Genomic DNA, 18,941 nt, shown 5'->3' on the forward strand with positions numbered 1-18,941 from the left:
TGCTGTGGGCGGAGAAAAGGCTTCCTCTGCATCACTCTCGCATACAGCATCTCCTTGTGTAAAGTGCACCGAATGGTTGAACGATGCACAGTGACTCCATCTGCAGCAAGATGATGTTGTAGGCCTTTGGTGCTGGTCTGTGGGTTGACTCTGACTGTTCTCACCATTCGTCGCTTCTGTCTATCCGAGATTTTTCTTGGTCTGCCACTTCGAGCCTTAACTTGAACTGAGCCTGTGGTCTTCCATTTCCTCAATATGTTCCTAACTGTGGAAACAGACATCTGAAATCTCTGAGACATCTGCATCCTTCCCCTAAACCATGATGGTGAACCATTTTTGTCTTCAGGTCATTTGAGAGTTGTTTTGAGACCCCCATGTTGCTACTCTTCAGAGAAAATTAAAAGAGGAGGGAAACTTACAATTGACCCCCTTAAATACTCTTTCTCATAATTGGATTCACCTGTGTATGTAGGTCAGGGGTCACTGAGCTTACCAAGCCAATTTGAGTTCCAATAATTAGTTCTAAAGGTTTTGGAATCAATAAAATGACAACAGTGCCCAAATTTATGCACCTGCCTAATTTTGTTTAAACAATTATAGCACACTTTCTGTAAATCCAATAAACTTCATTTCACTTCTCAAATATCACTGTGTGTGTCTCCTATATGATATATTTAACCGACATTTTTTATCGTAACAACCAACGATTTATACAGGAAAATCATGACGATTAACAAGGTTGCCCAAACTTTCGCATCCCACTGTATTTCATAATTTTGCCCCGGGTCCCTAATTATGAAGAATTTGCTGCCAGTGCGTCACCCTCATATGGCCGGCACGGGTCCCCCTTTCTGAATTCAGATGGTGAGTAGTCGACCATTACGTTTTGTCAAGTGCGGCGTGCCACTGTGCTGCTCTGCAGATGAGTATGAAGCCGGTGTGCACACATTACACATACAAAAAAATACTTACCTATTCTGCACCGACTCAGTTCGGTAAGGTAATGATGAGGCGGTCTTCTCACGCAATCCTGTCATCCGGCATCATCCCGTGTGATCCCGCGAGACCCGACGCTGAGGTCACGGGTCTCGCGGGATCATCACAACACGAAGTGTCTAATGGCGCCAGAGAGGGTGGGGGTGGGTTAGGTAACAAACTTAGGTTACTACTATAGCACGCAACACTTCGCAGGTAGCGCCGCCGGCCAGGCACAGAGAGGCCCCGACTGGCCATTAAAAGCACATGTAGGGCCCCTGATTACTGCCCTAAGCTTTCCTGGATCTGAGGAGGAAAGCTGAACAAGAGAGGGGGCAGATAGAGCAGAATCTGAGGGAGATCTTGGAAGATCTCTGGGCATCTCCCACTGCATACAACAAAAATCGAAAGCTGGGTGTGGATTTATCCAGAAGGATGGAACTGGACTGGAGGTATATGTTCACTGGTTTTCTGTCAAATTGAGCAAGATGCCGGTATGGGCACAGAGCATTAACTCTGAGGACAAAATGAGGTTTACCTTGGTTGAAGGAGTTCACTTTGGATTCAACAATTCCAAACCTTTCTTATGCTAGAAAATACAGTTGGAATAAAAAGTATGTGAACCCTTTGGAATGATATGGATTTCTGCACAAATTGGTCATAAAATGTGATCTGATCTTCATCTAAGTCACAACAATAGACAATCAGTCTGCTTAAACTAGTAACACACAAAGAATTAAATGTTACCATGTTTTTATTGAACACACCATGTAAACATTCACAGTGCAGGTGGAAAAAGTATGTGAACCCTTGGATTTAATAACTGGTTGAACCTCCTTTGGCAGCAATAACTTCAACCAAACGTTTCCTGTAGTTGCAGATCAGACGTGCACAACGGTCAGGAGTAATTCTTCACCATTCCTCTTTACAGAACTGTTTCAGTTCAGCAATATTCTTGGGATGTCTGGTGTGAATCGCTTTCTTGAGGTCATGCCAAAGCATCTCAATCGGGTTGAGGTCAGGACTCTGACTGGGCCACTCCAGAAGGCGTATTTTCTTCTGTTTAAGCAACAGGACAACGACCCAAAGCATAGAAGTAAATCAACAACATAATGGCTTAAACATAAGAAAATACACCTTCTGGAGTGGCCCAGTCAGAGTCCTGACCTCAACCCGATTGAGATGCTGTGGCATGACCTCAAGAAAGCGACAGGACTTTGTTTTCCGTCTTGCATAACGGGACCCAGACGGATCCGTTATGCTTTCCCATAGACTTCTATTAGGACGGAACGCAAACGGAATGCTTTTTAAAGGCTTCAGTTTTGCATTCTGTCTGGACATTCCGTTATTTTCCGTTATAACCATGTTATAACGGAAAGCCATAACGGAATCCCTAATGATAGTGTGAACCCACCCTTAGCTGTATCTGCCACCTATCGACATACTATGAATGTTGGTGTTTTGCTACATGCTAGACCGAAAACAGCTATCATTGTAATGTATTTTAAAAGTTTTGAACAAATCAATGTAAATCATCATGTATTTAGGAAAAAATATAGGGGGTCATTTATTATTAGATATATGCCAATTCTGTTGCAGATTCTGTCGCAAAGGGGATTTGCGGCCTAATCTACGACTTTTCCCAGGTCACGGTAAGTCTAAAAAAGCGGGTGTTCCTAATGGCATAACTGCCTAAATATTTAGTAACACATTCCACCTCTACCATACCGCTGCGGTACAAGGCAGATATTTTTTTATTAGGAACAGATACAATTTCGTGATTTCTGAATGTGTAACAACTTGACAGGAGAAGATAACTTCTAGCTTTATTGGTTTATTTTTTTAGTTTTCGGGGGTAAATGCTGTCATTTAGTAATGATTATTTGTTTTCCGTCTGCTGAAATGTTCAGTGAATCATTATAATTAGAAAAGAGATCCAGGAATTCTTTGCTAGCCTCTAATGAACATTGATGTATAATTAATGAAAGGGGTGATTAATACCTTGCTTCATTACCTATAATTCTTGCTTAATGTGTTATCAATTAAAACTCGAGATATCACTGTCTAGCCTAGAAAAAGTAAGAATTAGGCTACATGCACACGAACGTTGTTTGTTTCCGTGTATGTTCCGTTTTTTTTGCGGATAGGATGCGGACCCATTCATTTCAATGGATCCGCAAAATATGCAGACAGCACACCGTGTGCTGTCCGCATCAGTATGTCCATTATGTAGCCCCGCAAAAAAAGTAGAACATGTCCTATTCTTGTCCGTTTTAGGCATTGTTACAATGGATCCGCCCAAAAAAAAAAAGGAAGGCATACGGACCGCAAAACACATACGGTCGTGTGCATGTAGCCTTATCCACAAGTTAGCCTGAGTTCACATCACCGTTATTCTTCCGTTCTTCTGATCCGTCAGAAAAGAAAAATAAAGTAAAAAACTGATTCTGGCATCTGTTTGAGCCATTTCCTTCAGAGGTCCGTTATTTTAGACGGAAAAAAAGTCCTGCACATCTAAAATAATGGATCTCTGACGGAAATGGGTCTAACGGATGCCGAATGTGCATAAGTGATGCACAGGATCCGTGTTTTTTACAGGATCCATTTTTTTCCTAAAGTGTTCTGTTCTTCTGATGGATTAGAAGAACTGAAAAAAAGGCCTCATGCACACGACCGCGGTGTGTTTGGGGGTCCTCAAATCGCGGATCCGCAAAACACGGATGGCGTCCGTGCGCGTTCCACAATTTGCAGAACTGCACGGACAACCTTTAATATAAATGCCTATTCTTGTCCACAAAGCGCGGACAAGAATAGGACATGTTATATTTTTTTAGCGGGGCCACGGAACGGAGCAACGGATGCGGACAGCACACAGAGTTCTGTCCGCATCTTTTGCAGCCCCATTGAAGTAAATGGGTCCGCATCCGAGCCGCCAAAACGGTGGCTCGGATGCGGTCCAAAACAACGGCCGTGTGCATGAGGCCAAAAGGTGATGTGAACTCAGCCTAAGGGCTTGTTCACACGAACGTATGGGGTCCGTTGCCGTATTGCGGACCGCATATGCGGATCCGCAATAAACAGACACCGTTCCGTGTGCATTCTGCATCACAGATGCGGACCCATTCACTTCAATGGGTCCGCAAATCCGGAGATGCGGAGCGGTGCGGAACAGAAGCATGTAACGGAAACCCACGGAAGCACTACGGAGTGGTTTCTGTAGGGTTCCGTTACGCACAAAGATACAACATGTCCTATCTTTTTGCGGAATGGAGGGATGCTCAACTTGAATGGGTCCGGATCCATCCCAGAGGCCTCACGAATGTTCTCCGTGCATTGCGGACCGCAAATTGCGGCCCCAATGCATGGAACGGAACCCATACATTCGTGTGAACAAGCCCTAAGGGCTCATGCACACGATCGTATTTTCTTTCAGCTTCCGTTCCGTTTTTTTTGCGGACCGTATGCTGAACCATTCACTTTAAACGGAAGGTACTTTGTGTGCATTCCGAATTCGGATTTCCGTTCCGCAAAAAAGTAGTGCATGTCCTATTAGGGCTCGTTCACACCAACGTGTGAAGCCCGAGCCCGTGCTGTGGACTGCAAATTGCGGTCAGCAATACACATGCACCTTCCGTGGGGCAGGCGCATGGGGTTCGCAGACCCATTCACTTGAATGGGTCTGCGATCCCTGGGTTTCGCAAAAGGGTAGAGCATGTTCTATCTTTTTGTGGTGCGGAGGCATGGAACGGAACCCCAGAAAGCACTCCGTAGTGCTTTTTATAGTGTTCCGTTCTGTGCTTCCGTTGCGCACCGTTCCGCATCTCCAGATTTGTGGACCTATTGAAATGAATGGGTCCGCATCCATGATGCGGAATGACAACGGAACGGTGCCCGTGTATTGCGGATCCGCAAATGCGGTCCGCAATATGGGAACGGGACACCAACGGTCATGTGAATGAGCCCTTATTGTCCGCAAATCACGGTCTGAGGCTCTATTCAAGTCAATGGGTCCGCAAAAAATACGAAACGCACATGGAACACATCCATATGTCATCCATATTTCATCCGTATTTTGCGGATCCATACTGTAGAAATGCTATGCCCAGCCCATATTGCTCATGTGTTTGGTGATTAATAAGTTACTGTTTCCGTTTCCGATCCGCAAAAAACGGATCGCATACAGAAACCATACGGATATGTTTTGTGGAAAAACAGAACAGACTTAAATCAGAGAGAAAAAAAAACCTGAGATACGGAACAAAGGATCCGTGAAAAACGGACCGCAAAACAACAACGGTCGTGTGCATGAGCCCTAATTTGTGGATTGGCCTCAGATCTCACCCTTCGCATTGCAAAGGGTAAAATCTGCATTGATAATCCGCACAAACAGTTGACATGCTGCGGATTCCAAAATCCACAACGAAGGTCAATTTCTGTGTGGCAAATTTCCACACCGTGTAGATGACATTTTGAAAAACTCATAAGGGAACCCTCGTGGTTTACTTCCAGGGAAGACACAGCTCTGATACACATACCGTCACTGTGGCAACACAGATATTTACCCAGTAAACAATGGAAGTTGCTATTGAATGACTGCAAACAGAGTTATTGAAAGCTGAGAGGAACTTTTACTGAAAGTACTGTCTATTAGAAGGCTGTGTAGATTTTCATTATATAAAGAATAACTAATTTTTTTAAACTGGAACAACCTTTTAACGTGCATTGCTTATCTAACAAAGGAGAGCTTGAGGAGATTGCTGAAAAGTGTCATAAAGAATAATTGTTTTTGTTGCCCACAGCAACCAATCACAGCGCAGCTTCCATTTTTCAAGAGCAAAAACTGAAATGAAAGCTGTGCTGTGATTGGTTGCCAAGGGCAACAAAGATCTTTTTTGTTTTAGACCGTTTTCCAGAAATCTGTCTCATGTCCCCGTTTATAAAAACAGACGCTAGTATCAGTTACCGGTATACGGTATGTGTATAAGCATCTTGGGATTAGAAATATGGAGATAAAGCTGTAATCTTGGGGGCAGTGATTTTGCCTGTCAGTAATCTCTTTGAAGAGCACTACATATAAGCAGGGCCGGTTTTAGACAAAATGTGGCCCTGGGCAAAATCAAAAGTGGGGCCTCAAATCTTGTAATAATGTGCTAAAAACACAGTCCGACACCTGACACCCCCGCCGATCAGCTGTTAGAGCAGACGGCGCGTGCTGTTCACTGCTGCTGTCCCATAGACATACAGCGATGAGCAGGAAGAGAGAAGGGAGACAGCACGTGCGCACAGCGCACGCCGTCTTCTTAAACAGCTGATCAGCGGGGGTCCTGGGTGTCCCTACAGTACCATAGTAGTAATAATATAACCATAATGTCCCCTGTAGTGCCCCCCACTACTTCCAATATATAATGCTCCCCCCCATAGTGCCAGTAGATATATAATGTACCCCGTAGTGCCAGTCTATAATGCTCCTCCACTGCTCCCCAGTAATGCCAGGTATATATAACGATCTCCTTCCCCCCTTTCTTGGTGCCCCCAGCAGTGCGGTCATTTAGTATAAAAAAATAAAATAAACACCTCACTCCCGTTTTCCCCGCCGCTGTCTGCGATGCAGACCACAGTGTTATCCTGATGCTTGCGGTCCCAATGACATCACCACTCCTGCTCCGGGTCTCACGTGATGACGTCATTACGCGAGACCCAGTGCAGGAGGTTGCATTGCCGCTTCTTGCGCTGTTCTAATACCTCACAGGCTTGAGGCCTAGTGGCCTGAGGTTTGTGAAGTTGGACGACCATGAGTGCGCCCCCCTTTATGGGTAGCGAAGTGGTGCCCTTGACGGATGACTACCCTCCCCTATCCATTGTCCCGGCCCTAATGCAGAGCACATTACCGCAGGAAGTATAACAGGAGAGGACTATAACTCCCAGCATGTCTAAGCCATTATTATTTAATATCAGAGCATATTACAGGGGGACGTATAAGAGGATGGGACTACAACTCCCAGCATATCCAAGCAGTTATTACATAATATCAGAGTACATTATAAGAGGAGGTATAAGAGGAGAGGACTACAACTCCCAGCATATCCAGGGTGTTGTAATATACCCTATTACAGAATAATGGCCTGGACATGCTGAGAGTTGTAGTCCTCTCCTGTTATACCTCCTCTTGTAATGTACTCTGATATTACATAACAAGCTGGACATGCTGGAAGTTTTAGTCCTCTCCTCATACCTCATCTTGTAATGTACTCTGATATTACATAACAGAAGGTATAAGAGGAGAGGACTACAACTCCCAGCACTGTCACACATGGAGTACTGTGTACAGTTCTGGGATCCTGTGAACAAGGCAGACATAGCAGAGCTGGAGAGGGTTCAGAGGAGGGCAACTAAAGTAATAACTGGAATGGGGCAACTACTGTACCCTGGAAGATTATCCACATTAGGGTTATTCACTTTAGAAAGAAGACGACTGAGGGGAGATCTAATTACTATGTATAAATATATCAGGGGTCAGTACAGAGATCTATCCCATCATCTATTTATCCCCAGGACTGTGACGAGGTGACATCCTCTGTGTCTGGAGGAAAGAAGGTTTGTACACAAACATAGAAGAGGATTCTTTACGGTAAGAGCAGTGAGACTATGGAACTCTCTGCCTGAGGAGGTGGTGATGGTGAGTTCACTAAAAGAGTTCAGGAGGGGCCTGGATGTATTTCTGGAGTGTAATAATATTACAGGTTATAGCTACTAGAGAGGGGTCGTTGATCCAGGGAGTTATTCTGATTGCCTGATTGGAGTCGAGAAGGAGTTTTTTCCCCCTTAAAGAGGACCTTTCACTAAAATAAAAAATGTAAACTAAGCATACAGACATATACAGCGGCGCCCAGGGATCTCCCTGCACTTACTATTATCCCTGGGCGCCGCTCCGTTCTCCCGGGTTAGGCTCCGGTATCTTCATATGTTCGGCTCAACTGGGTGGAGCCTGCCGGCGTCTCTTTCTCCCAGGCTGGAGCGCTGTCCAATCGCAGTGCTCAGCTCATAGCCTGAGAGAAAAAAAAGATCCCTGGGTGCCGCTCTCCATGTCTGTATGCTTAGTTTAGATTTTCTATTCTAGTTAAAGGTCCTCTTTAAGTGGGGAAAATTGGCTTCTACCTCACAGTTTTTTTTTTTGCCTTCCTCTGAATCAACTTGCAGGATAACAGGCTGAACTGGATGGACAAATGTCTTTTTTCGGCCTTATGTACTATGTTACTATGTTACTTCCCTGGCACTTACATTGAATCCTTCACTTCTTCCCATGCATCACTGGTCTTGAACTTCTTCATTACTTTACTGCATAGCTCCACCTCCTGTTCTGGTCACATGATGGTGAGGTCATGGCAGGTCCTTCATCCCCCTCTTCTCTGCTGAGCTCTGCCTCCTGCACGTGACATCATGGCAGGTCCTACAGCTCCAGTAGAAGAGTGCTACTGGTGTACGGGGCTGTCAGTTTGCAGAGCAGCACTGTGGTAATGACTTGTGTTATGTGTTCAGGGAGGGGGCCTTACACTGCATTGCAAAGTCCGCTTACAGGGACATTCAGCTCAACAGCAGCACTGAAGCAGGGGGCCTTAGCACTGAAGCAGGGGGCCTTAGCCTTTACCCTTAGACCATGGAGTTCCTGGGCAATTGCCCAGTTTGCCCCCCCCCCCCTATCACTGGCCCTGCATATAAGGGCTCCTTTACATGGGGCAACATAGCAGGCAATTATCGGGAACAATCCGTTCATTCCTGATAATTGCCTGCTTGTCAGAATGCAGCAATTGCTGCATGTGTATGTGGATGAGGGATATAATTTCTCCTTCTCATAGAGAATTGTTGCTTCTGGACATCAGATGGCGGATTAGGGTACTTTCACACTAGCGTTTTTGTTTTCCAGTATTGAGTTCCGTCACAGGAGCTCAATACCGGAAAAAGTTATAAATAAAAGAGTTTTATACTAATGCATTCTAAATGGAGAGCATTCCGTTCAGTATGCATCAGGATGCATCAGTTCAGTCCCTCTTACGTTTTTTGGATGGAGGAAATACCACAGCATGCTGCAGTTTTGTCTCCGGCCAAAAATATTGATCACTTGCTGGAATGCCGGATCCGGCATTGATTTACATTGAAGTGCATTAAGTGTTCCGGCAAAACGGATCCGGCTTTCCGATCTGCGCATCCGCAGACCTTTAAAAATGCAAAAAAAATTAATACTGGATCCGTTTTTCCGGATGACACCGGAGAGACGGATCCGGTATTTCAATGGATTTGTCAGACGGATCCGGATCCGTCTGATAAATGCCATCAGTTTGCATCCAGATTAGCGGATTCGGCAGGCAGTTCCGGCGATGGAACTTCCTGACGGAATCCTCTACCGCAAGTGTGAACAGTGAAAGTACCCTTACACTTTACATTCTGCTGCCCAGAAATGATAATTTAGGTGACCAGATCTGCGATGCTTTCATCTGATGAATGAGCATTTGCTATGAATGCTCCATCCTGATAATTGCTCAATCTTTGGCTCATGTAAAGGGGCCTTTAGGCTGGGTTCACACTTGAGCGTTTTACAGCGCGTTCAAACGCGCTGTAAAACGCTCAACACATGAAAACCAATGCTTCCCTATGGCCCTGGTTCTCACTTGAGCGTTTTACAGCGCTGAAAAACGCGCTGTAAAACGCCCTACGCTCAAACAAATACTTGAGCTTCTTTGGGGCGTTTTGACGCGCGTTTGTGGCCATAGGACATTGCAGTCAATCACACAAACGCGCGTCAAACGCGCGTTTACTATTGCAAAAAACGCGCATAAAAACGCGCGACAAAAACGCGCGTTAAACGCGCATATCAAATACGCTCAGGTCTGAACCCAGCCTAAGGGTACAAGCCCACGTGTGGCTGTGCTAGAGCTGCAATGTGGCCTATGGGCAAATACCATGCTGTTTTATGAGCCGCAACAGGCTCCAATTAACTAATTAGAACCACATTTTTTAGTCAGTCTTTATTGTTAAAGGGGTATCCCCATCTCAGACATTGATGGCACACGGTCGGGATCAGTATCAAGTAGGTTTGGGTCCCACCTTTGGGACCGGCTCCGATTTTCAAAACGGACCCCTCGAAGTGAAGCCAGAGCAACCATGCATGCATGGCCACCCTCCGTTCAGCACTGTGGGACTTCCGAAATCAGCTGAGCACGCTCACTTTGTTATTTTGGGAACTCCTATAGCAGTGAATGTAGAGCACGCTGACCATACGCAGAGTGCTCTTCATCACTTAGGGGACCCTGTTCATGTGATAGGGGCAGGTCCCTAAAGTGGAACCCACACCTATCTGACATTAATGGCATATTCTAGTGGTGAAAGGGGAATACCCCTTCAACAGTGAAGACTGACGAAACAATGGGGTCCTAAATAGATAATTGGAGCCTGCTGCAACTCATAGTACACTTACAAGTTACAAATATTTAATGCTTTGCTTGTGCTAGGCTTTAGCCCTGCTTGTGCTAACGCATTTAATCAAATTTAATTAAAATCTGATTTACTGAAGTTTTAGGTGTACAATCCATTGTATGCACCAGGGATGCTCAACCTGCGGCCCTCCAGCTGTTTCAAAACTACAACTCCCAGAATGCCCTAGTAGCTGTAGGCTGCCCAGGCATGCTGGGAATTGTAGTTTTGCAACAGCTAGAGAGCCGCAGGTTGGGCATCCCTGGTATGCACTATTGCAATGGTCAATGTTTACAAATTATTTCAGCCAAGTAGTTTTACAAAAAACAAAAGAGTGCAGAATCCAACAGGAGGGAATAGCTATGAAAGGCCTAAAAGAAAAAAAGTGCAGCTTTCATTTCATATTCTGCTCTTGGAAAATGAAAGCTGCACTGTGATTGGATCTACAGTTTTAAGGAATCTGACCCAGTGTTTTGTTAAGTAGGCCACAATCTTTTAGTTTTGTTTTTTTTCCCTAGTCCATGAACGTAATAAACGACAAAATTACATCGAGAATGCATAAGTTTACTAAAACATAAAAGTGACTGCAGTTAACCCAGATGTCCAAGTAGCATTTCTCTCCCCCACCCCCCATTTGAAACAAGGCTATATTTATACAGTGCCGTTTTTGATACATCTGTTTTAGGCGCTGTTCACATTTGTGCTATTATCTTTCCATCAGTGGTTCTCATATTTTTTTGATGACATGACTAACATCGTCTAATGAGGTGTTATTACTGCCTAAACTCTGAGGGAAACATGGTAGACTCTGTTATAAATCCGTCATAAATTGTTGGAATCCTGTTCAGTAAGGGTTCGGCCATACATGGCATGTTTTGCTGCAGAAAATCTGTGATGTGTTACATGTACATTTTGCTGCAGATTTGGCTGTAGATTTGCCTCACATTTCACCCTCTGCAAGGGTTAAAAACCGCAGCAGATATCCGAAGCAAAAATTTGCTTTTTTTTTTTTTAAATAAAAAACTGCATAAATATCTACAAGGGCGGATTGGGAACTTGGCCCTAAAAAAATAGAAATAAAAAGTGGCCCCTATGTTGTAGGTTGGTCCAGAATATAGAAGGTGGGGCAACACAAGTAGATGGGGCCATTATAAGTAGGCATACCATAGTGCAGCACAGAATACCTTCCCACAGAACTAAATACCACAGCGCAGCCCAAATACCTCTCCAGAAAATGTCCCTCTGTAGTGGCCATCAATAGCTGCCACGTTCTGTTCTCTTCCTCCAATTGTTTCTAATGTGGAGAATAAAGCCTAGGAGGTGAGATGTGGGGCACAACACCAAGCCAGCCCTACCTTCAGCATGCTGCCTGGACTTAATGACCCCTATAGTTCACCCAGTAGTATGTACCGGACCAGCGGCAGTGAGGAGGGCTCAGGAGGCCCTATGGGCATCGGCTCACCGGGTAAATTCTCTGTGGGGTCTATGGCCAGTCCGCCTATGAAGATCTATATCAAACTCTTGTGTGAAACTATCCTTTCTCATCCCAGAAGCTAAGATATGGGCTCATCTACAGATGCGACCATGGCTGACCCTGGTTATATCCTCACTAAACTCACTTAAAAAAATAGCAACTCCACTATGTATGTTGGTTAAAACCAGCGTCGGACCTGCTCACCAGAGTACCAAATGATCCGCCAGTGGGCCCAGACTTTGGTACTATAATGGGCCCCAAACGTTCAGAGAGAAAAACATTTGGAAATGCCTTTGGAGACAATAATTTGCCAATAGGGTCTATTTTTTAAAATCAAAACCTATTAAACTTTATTAGTGAATATTTTTCTCTGGTGGGCCCAAGGAACCTTAGACCGACTTTGTCTCAAACGCACCAATTTTGTTTCAGCCGGGTAATCATCTAATGTGTATAGGGCCTCTCAACTCTTGACAGATATTGGGGGAGAGAAGGATCAGGCTGTTGGATTTGAATATGCCTGATCATTTTTTATTATTTTTTAAACACACTGGCACGGTCAAGCCTAGCATGTGTATTGGTCAGGAGAAATAGCTGTCAGCCAAAAAAGTATTTGGACAGCAATCTGCTGTGTATGGGCAGTCCTCTTTACGGCTCAGTTCACTGAAATTAGGACACAAATATCACATAACTCATACATTGCGTACTTCAGTTATACAGTCTTTCTGAATAGTAATGATACTAAAAAAACAACAACAAATTGTGAACCATATGTATACATTAATAGGTAAAGCAGTGCTATTTTCCAGTAAGAAAAAGGTGACGTACCAGTTTAGTTTTAGGGTACACACCTGGCATTTTCAGTATATTCCCAACTCAGTTTTTTTTTTTGCATAGGGTATGGCCACACAGTGCGGTCCAGTACCGTGCGGACTTGCAGACCGAAGCAAGATTATATTAACTAATCAGAACTGAATTGTTTATTCGGGTTGTTTGAGAGTTACCACGTGGCCATTAAGGGTATAGCCACACGGTGAAGCAGTGATACGGTCGGGTTGTGGTCCTGCTGTGGTCAAGAACCACGCGGCCAATTAGCCACAGCTGCCTCATTTAACTAATGAAGACCGCACTGTATAGTCGGTCTTTATTGTTAATGGCCACGCGGTATTGGGGCCACGTGGTATTGAAGGTGCCACAAGGCCATTAACAATGAAGACCATTAACAATGAAGGCCAACCAGTGCAGATGTGCGCTAATTGTCTCTGCAGTTCTTGACCACAGCACGACTGCAAACCGACCGTCTCACGGATACTCCGTGTGGCCGTACCCTTACAGTGAAGAACAAATAAGCAATTAATTTCTGATCAGTTAATATGATCCTGATGTGCATGTCTGTGCGGTACTCGGCCACATGGTGGCAGCATCCCAACTGCGGCATGGCTGCGCTGTTTGGCCATACCCTAAAAATGCGACATGTGAATCACCCTTAAAGGCGTTGTCTCAATTTAGAAAATGGCATTTATCATGTAGAAAAAGTTAATACAAGGCACTTACTAATGTATTGTGATTGTCCACATTGCCTCCTTTGCTGGCTGGATTCATTGTTTCATCACATTATCAACATGATAGGAAAAAACGCTAGCCTATGCACACATCCGTGGTCCCTACCACCAGAGAGATCTTTGGTTTTTCCTACAGTGTGCAAACACGACCACCACTGCAGGATTGCAGGGTGGTTGTAACCTCTGGAAACGAGCACTGTATAATGTGATGGACAATCATAATACATTAGTAAGTTCATTGTCTTAGCTTTCTTTACATAAGTGCCATTTGCTGAAGTGAGACAATCCCTTTAAGTTGGCCATACACATTTGAACAATTGTTTGGCCGACAGTTATCTCCCCGACTCCCCCAAATACATTCACGTCCGACTTGGCTGACCATCTATGTGTTGTCTACGGGGAAAAAGCCACTGCAGACACTTATGGTGGCAGCAAGTATCCTGGGAGAACAAAAGGATCGAGAAGAAACATTCAGTTCACCCAATCCTTCTCTCCCCCGACAGTATCTGTTAGGGGGGCATCATAGCTCCACATGCACATTAAATTGTCATCCGATTCTACGATTTTCTGCAGGTTCAGCCAACAAAACACTAACGTGTATGGGGGTCTTTATGCAGCTTGAGTGTGAACAGAGCCTAAATGAAACAGCATGTGCCTTATGATTTGTTAATTCAGTGGTGCAATGTGAGAAGACATGTTCCAAAGTTTCAAAAAGTCTAAAATGGAATATATGCTTACACTCCAACTATACAGGCAAGCACATACCTTGGGCAAAAACAGACACAAATTAACACTGCACATAGCTGCAAGAAGATAATGCCACAATTACACTAATAGAAGATATATTGCTATAGGCAAGTTATCCACTGAACCAATTCTCATGAACGCTGGTGAAGGTACATATCAATAATAACACAATATACGGAATATAACACTATAGTAATTATGGAAATCCGGGAGAAAGAAGAGGAATTAACATCCAAAGGAACAAATGCTGAGAGTTATAATTAAGCAATAAGTAAAATAGAAAAAAAGTTTCCATATAACTGGTAAAGAGACTTGTGACACGTAAATTGAAATTCAGACAGAACCAATTTGGCAGCGACTCCGGAACAATACTCTTCATTGTTTATTTGTAAGTGAAACTTTGTGTCCCATTTACAAAATCAATAATGCACGCTGCAATGGATGGAAAAAAAACTGAAGAAGTTTTACAAACACATTAGTCTTCTGGGAAAGCATGAAGGTCTCAGAACAAGTTGTCATAGATTACACCAAGTCTAATTACACTTTGAACAGAAATATACAAATCCTTGGGTTCCTCAGAAAGATCCATTGGTAAAAAAAAGCTAAATATGAACAAGTATTGTGCTTTGATACAACCTATATTCCAATAAATCAGTATTCAAGTATATTGCACTTTAGATAAATCCATGAAGCCTCCTCTAGTGGTCTCTGCTTTGCTCTTGTTTAACTGTCCTCTCAACCCCTTTGATCTTCTTACTTTGATGGGTTTTCACATGTTTGGCCAGATGATCGCTTCTCATGAATCTTTTTCCACATTCAGAACAGACAAACCTCTTTTCTCCAGTATGAGTCCGTAAGTGCCTTTGTAGTTCATCAGATCTGGTGAAACTTTTGCCACAGAACAACCAGTTACAAATAAAGGGTCTCTCTCCTGAGTGCCACCTTAGATGGGCCTTTAGGTGGGAGGTTTTACCATACACCTTTCCACAACCTGGGATGTGACAGATGTGCTGTTTCTTCTTTCCAGGCTCATCTGGACCACTGGAGGTTTGGCAGTTGGGGCATCTACATCTTCTACATCTTCTGGCAGTGGCCAGTGGGGATTTGGTCTGCAGAAGAGCAGCAATTTGAGTCTGGTATTGTGCAAAGTCTGAATGTCCAAGAACGAAACTTCTCTGGATAGGAAACCGGTGATGAGCATGAGAAATTTGAGATGGGTGGGTGACTGGGGTAGATTGTTGAATGCTCCACCATGGGATATCTTCTGCTGGATTGGGGGACAGTTGCCTTGGTTGCTGATGTATCAGGCTTGAATGACCTGGTACAAATCCATGGATTGCAGAAGCGATAGGTGCAGCAGGAGGATAAGGAACAGAAGGTACATAGGTCGATTGGCAAGCAGATGACTGAAAAGCCGCCATAGGGGAAGGTAACATTTTCACAGGGGAAAATTCGTATGGGTAGGAAGGGTCGGCAGGGGGAGTCAGTGGTAGTTCATGAGTAACAAATGTAGACTGGATGTGAGATGGGAGTTGATTTTTGGGGGCAGTAAGCCCTAGGTTGTTATGTGGCTGAATGCCACCTGGAGAGTGTGAAGAAATGTCACTAGTCCATGGATGGAAAATCCTTGATGGAGACCCAATGGTTGGATCATAAGAAACCTGAATAAAGTCCGCACCACTTCCTGGTTGACCTATTCGACTACATGTAGCCGCCAGTAGAGCCAGTGGAGAATGTTTCGGGACATCTGGTGAGACACTGGGTGTCCTGTCCTGTAAGGGAAAATATGATTAGTTTGCATGAAAAATATATACATAGCATTATAGAAAGATAGATTTAAGATAGATAGAATAGACAGACGGACAGACAGATAGATAGATAGATATGAGATGATAGATAGATAGATTTAACAAAAAGTTTGCCTAAAAGTAAATACATCTTTTTGACTATACGGCCACAACTCATTCACCTGTATAATCATCTCCTTAGGCATGGGAAGGACTGTCTATTGCTTTATAGCCAATTAAAACACATCCATCAACAGCCTAAGTTCAGTGCTCCTGTCAGCTTAAACGGTTGCTGTTAATGACTGTTCAACACAAAAATTTCAAGAGCTCTGCATGACATATTGAGACTGGTGACACATAAGAAGAATAGACTGTGCATTACAATGACGGACCCACCTAGAAGTAGCAGCTCTTTTCAAGTCTATTAGGAAACTTTTCTTTTCCTTTTTCAACTGCAAACTTTTTTATTTCTATAAATCATTAGAGTTTATAATATTTTTAATAGTTTCCATATAACTGTCATTTTAAGAAGCTCTTTAAATAAATAAAAGAATGACCATAGAAGATGTGAATTATTGGATACTGCTGAACGTTGCAGCTGTGCTGCGTTTTTGGTGCGGCAAAAAACACATGCACTTTTTACACTAACATACCTGTGTTTCTGGTGTTTTTTTCTTCCAGCAAAGGGGAAAAAAGTAAATCACACACAGCAAAACTGAATTACATTAATAGAGTTACATTAAGGTCAATTAAGTCTGCTGTGTGTTTTCCCTTTGCTGGAAGAAAATGCAGCTTAAACGCAGGTATGTCATTGCAAAAATCGCATGCGGTTTCCTGATGCATTTACTGTCGCACAAAAAACGCAGCACAGCAGCGACGTGGGGCAGCACTCTTAGGAACTTGAATAATTGTATTCCTTGTAAATATTTGAGATTATCCTGATGCTAGTCATTTGTGTCATTACCAGAGCTTCTGCTCGCTGTTCTCATTGTCATCCTCATTTATGTAACTTTTATTTGTCTTTCTCAGTTATAAGAACAAAACTAACCATATAAAAGTATATAATATATTAAAGCAGGCAGAGAGTATATTGAATATTATGATTATATAATAAAGGCTTATAAAGCAGAAAAATTCATTCAGTCTTACCTATATATAGAACAGTCCTGGTGTAAATGATGTTTCTCGTGCCCTGCAGCCTCAGCCTGTAGTTCACTGCCACTACCTGTACTTTAGGTAAATCCAGTACCAGTAGTTTACTTTTTCTTAACTTTTGCTTACTCTGATTGATATGAGGTCATCTCAAGATCATCAACTTCTTTAAGGTTTATGTATTTGCCAATCTCTCTTGCATATTAACCTATCTATCTATCTATCTAATTTATTTATATATCTAATAACTATCATATACCGGTATCTATCTATCTATCTATCTATCTATCTATCTATCTATCTATCTATCTATCTATCTAATTATCTATCATCTTTTTAAATATCTAAGCTATACACAATAATCATATCAACTTATATATTGGATAGCACATCTGGGTAAATCTGGGGAAATCTTTGCACCATATTCACCAAGTGCCATCACTACTTGCATCCTATGTAAATGCAATGATGACAAAAAGGAAGTTTTTTTCCACTTTATCCCATTTAAGCATAAATCATTTCCCCAATCATATCCAGAAATATTCTATCTAAGACACAAAAATTTATAAATGGCATCATAGTTATGTTTCGCATAGTCATTCGGGCTCCTTTGGTAAGAGTTGCTTTTGCTACAACCTGTTGTTCACTAAGTGGCATCACTATCTGTGAAGGTGAAGCCGCACTGACCTGTAGGAATGCCTGGAGTGAGTCGTTCCTCAGTACAGCTACTGCAGCCATGGTGTTGCTCCTGCAGCTGGGCACTGTGATGGGCAGCACACTGCTGAAGATGCATGGAGGAAACCCCTTCACTCAGTGACTCCCCACCCAGTTAGTGCCAGGTTGTTTGTTTGGTACTTGGCTGTGTGCAGGTTGGTGCTCCTCCTGCCTCCCCTCCCTTCCAGCAGCCTCTTGACTGACTGCAGTGGGATCACCTCCAAGAATTTGATAAGGACTTTGCTGGGCCGCCAGCCAGTCACAGCCCGGGCTCTGTCCCTTTGAAGTTCCCAGCTGCCCAATCATCAAAGCACAGCAGCTCTTTCACAAGAGAAAGCAAATCCTTTGAATGTACAAAAGCTCCTACCGAGTGTTTGTTGGTCTGGATAAAAGAACTGATTATTACAGGGGGTGGAAAGGGAGGTGATAAAGGCGGGACAATTAATGAACTAATCACTATGTGGGAAATGTATATACACAAATAATTGGATTTTCTTGATCAAAGGGACCCTCAGCTCCTGAAGACCCTGCACTGCTTGTCCACAAGCCTGGAGCCCCCTCCTCTGTGCTTTTTGTAATTAAGGATTTGTAGCAAAGAGACAATCTCCCTTTGTTATTGGAGGATGGAGATGGTTTTTACACTCGCTTGGGTGAATTTGGAGGATAGTGTAATGTACTCCTTGCTCAAGTTTCTTATTTCTTTAAGTATTGTTATGAGGCTATGGGGGAACGTCTCGAGAATGTCAATGATTTTGGATTTGACTGCGATCAGATGAATTTATCTGTATCGGAATGTCCATCTGCAAGAAAGTTTTCCTAGTGATAATCATGGGGCTCCATAGTCAAATTGAAGTGCACCCCATTGACTATAGCTATCACATACTGCACCTCATCTTTTTTGCAGAGATTGGTCTCCTTAGTAGTGGCTCTATAGCATTTCTGTGTGTGTAATGACCATTATCTTTAGGTGCATGGGCGGCTTTACCAGTATTGTTTCTTATTTTGCCTCATTGTATCTTCATGGTCACTTTCCGGTAATCACTCAAATATTTTAATAGGGTGGTGGTC

The 18,941-nt window shown here is 43.3% G+C and overlaps 1 protein-coding gene across 1 annotated transcript; it reads right to left on the reverse strand.

Annotated features, from left to right (window-relative positions):
- Positions 1-14,860: 14,860 nt before the first annotated feature.
- On the reverse strand, positions 14,861-17,968 carry SP5 (Sp5 transcription factor). The gene is made up of 2 exons (XM_040440660.1): positions 17,847-17,968; positions 14,861-15,992 (listed from the first exon to the last, which is right to left on the reverse strand). Exons 1-2 carry the CDS (start codon positions 17,895-17,897, stop codon positions 14,919-14,921), a joined length of 1,125 nt encoding a protein of 374 aa, XP_040296594.1. The 5' UTR covers positions 17,898-17,968; the 3' UTR covers positions 14,861-14,918.
- Positions 17,969-18,941: the final 973 nt, after the last annotated feature.

This window comes from Bufo bufo, chromosome 7 (assembly GCF_905171765.1).
Source record: "Bufo bufo chromosome 7, aBufBuf1.1, whole genome shotgun sequence".
NCBI classification, from domain to species: Eukaryota; Metazoa; Chordata; class Amphibia; order Anura; family Bufonidae; genus Bufo; species Bufo bufo.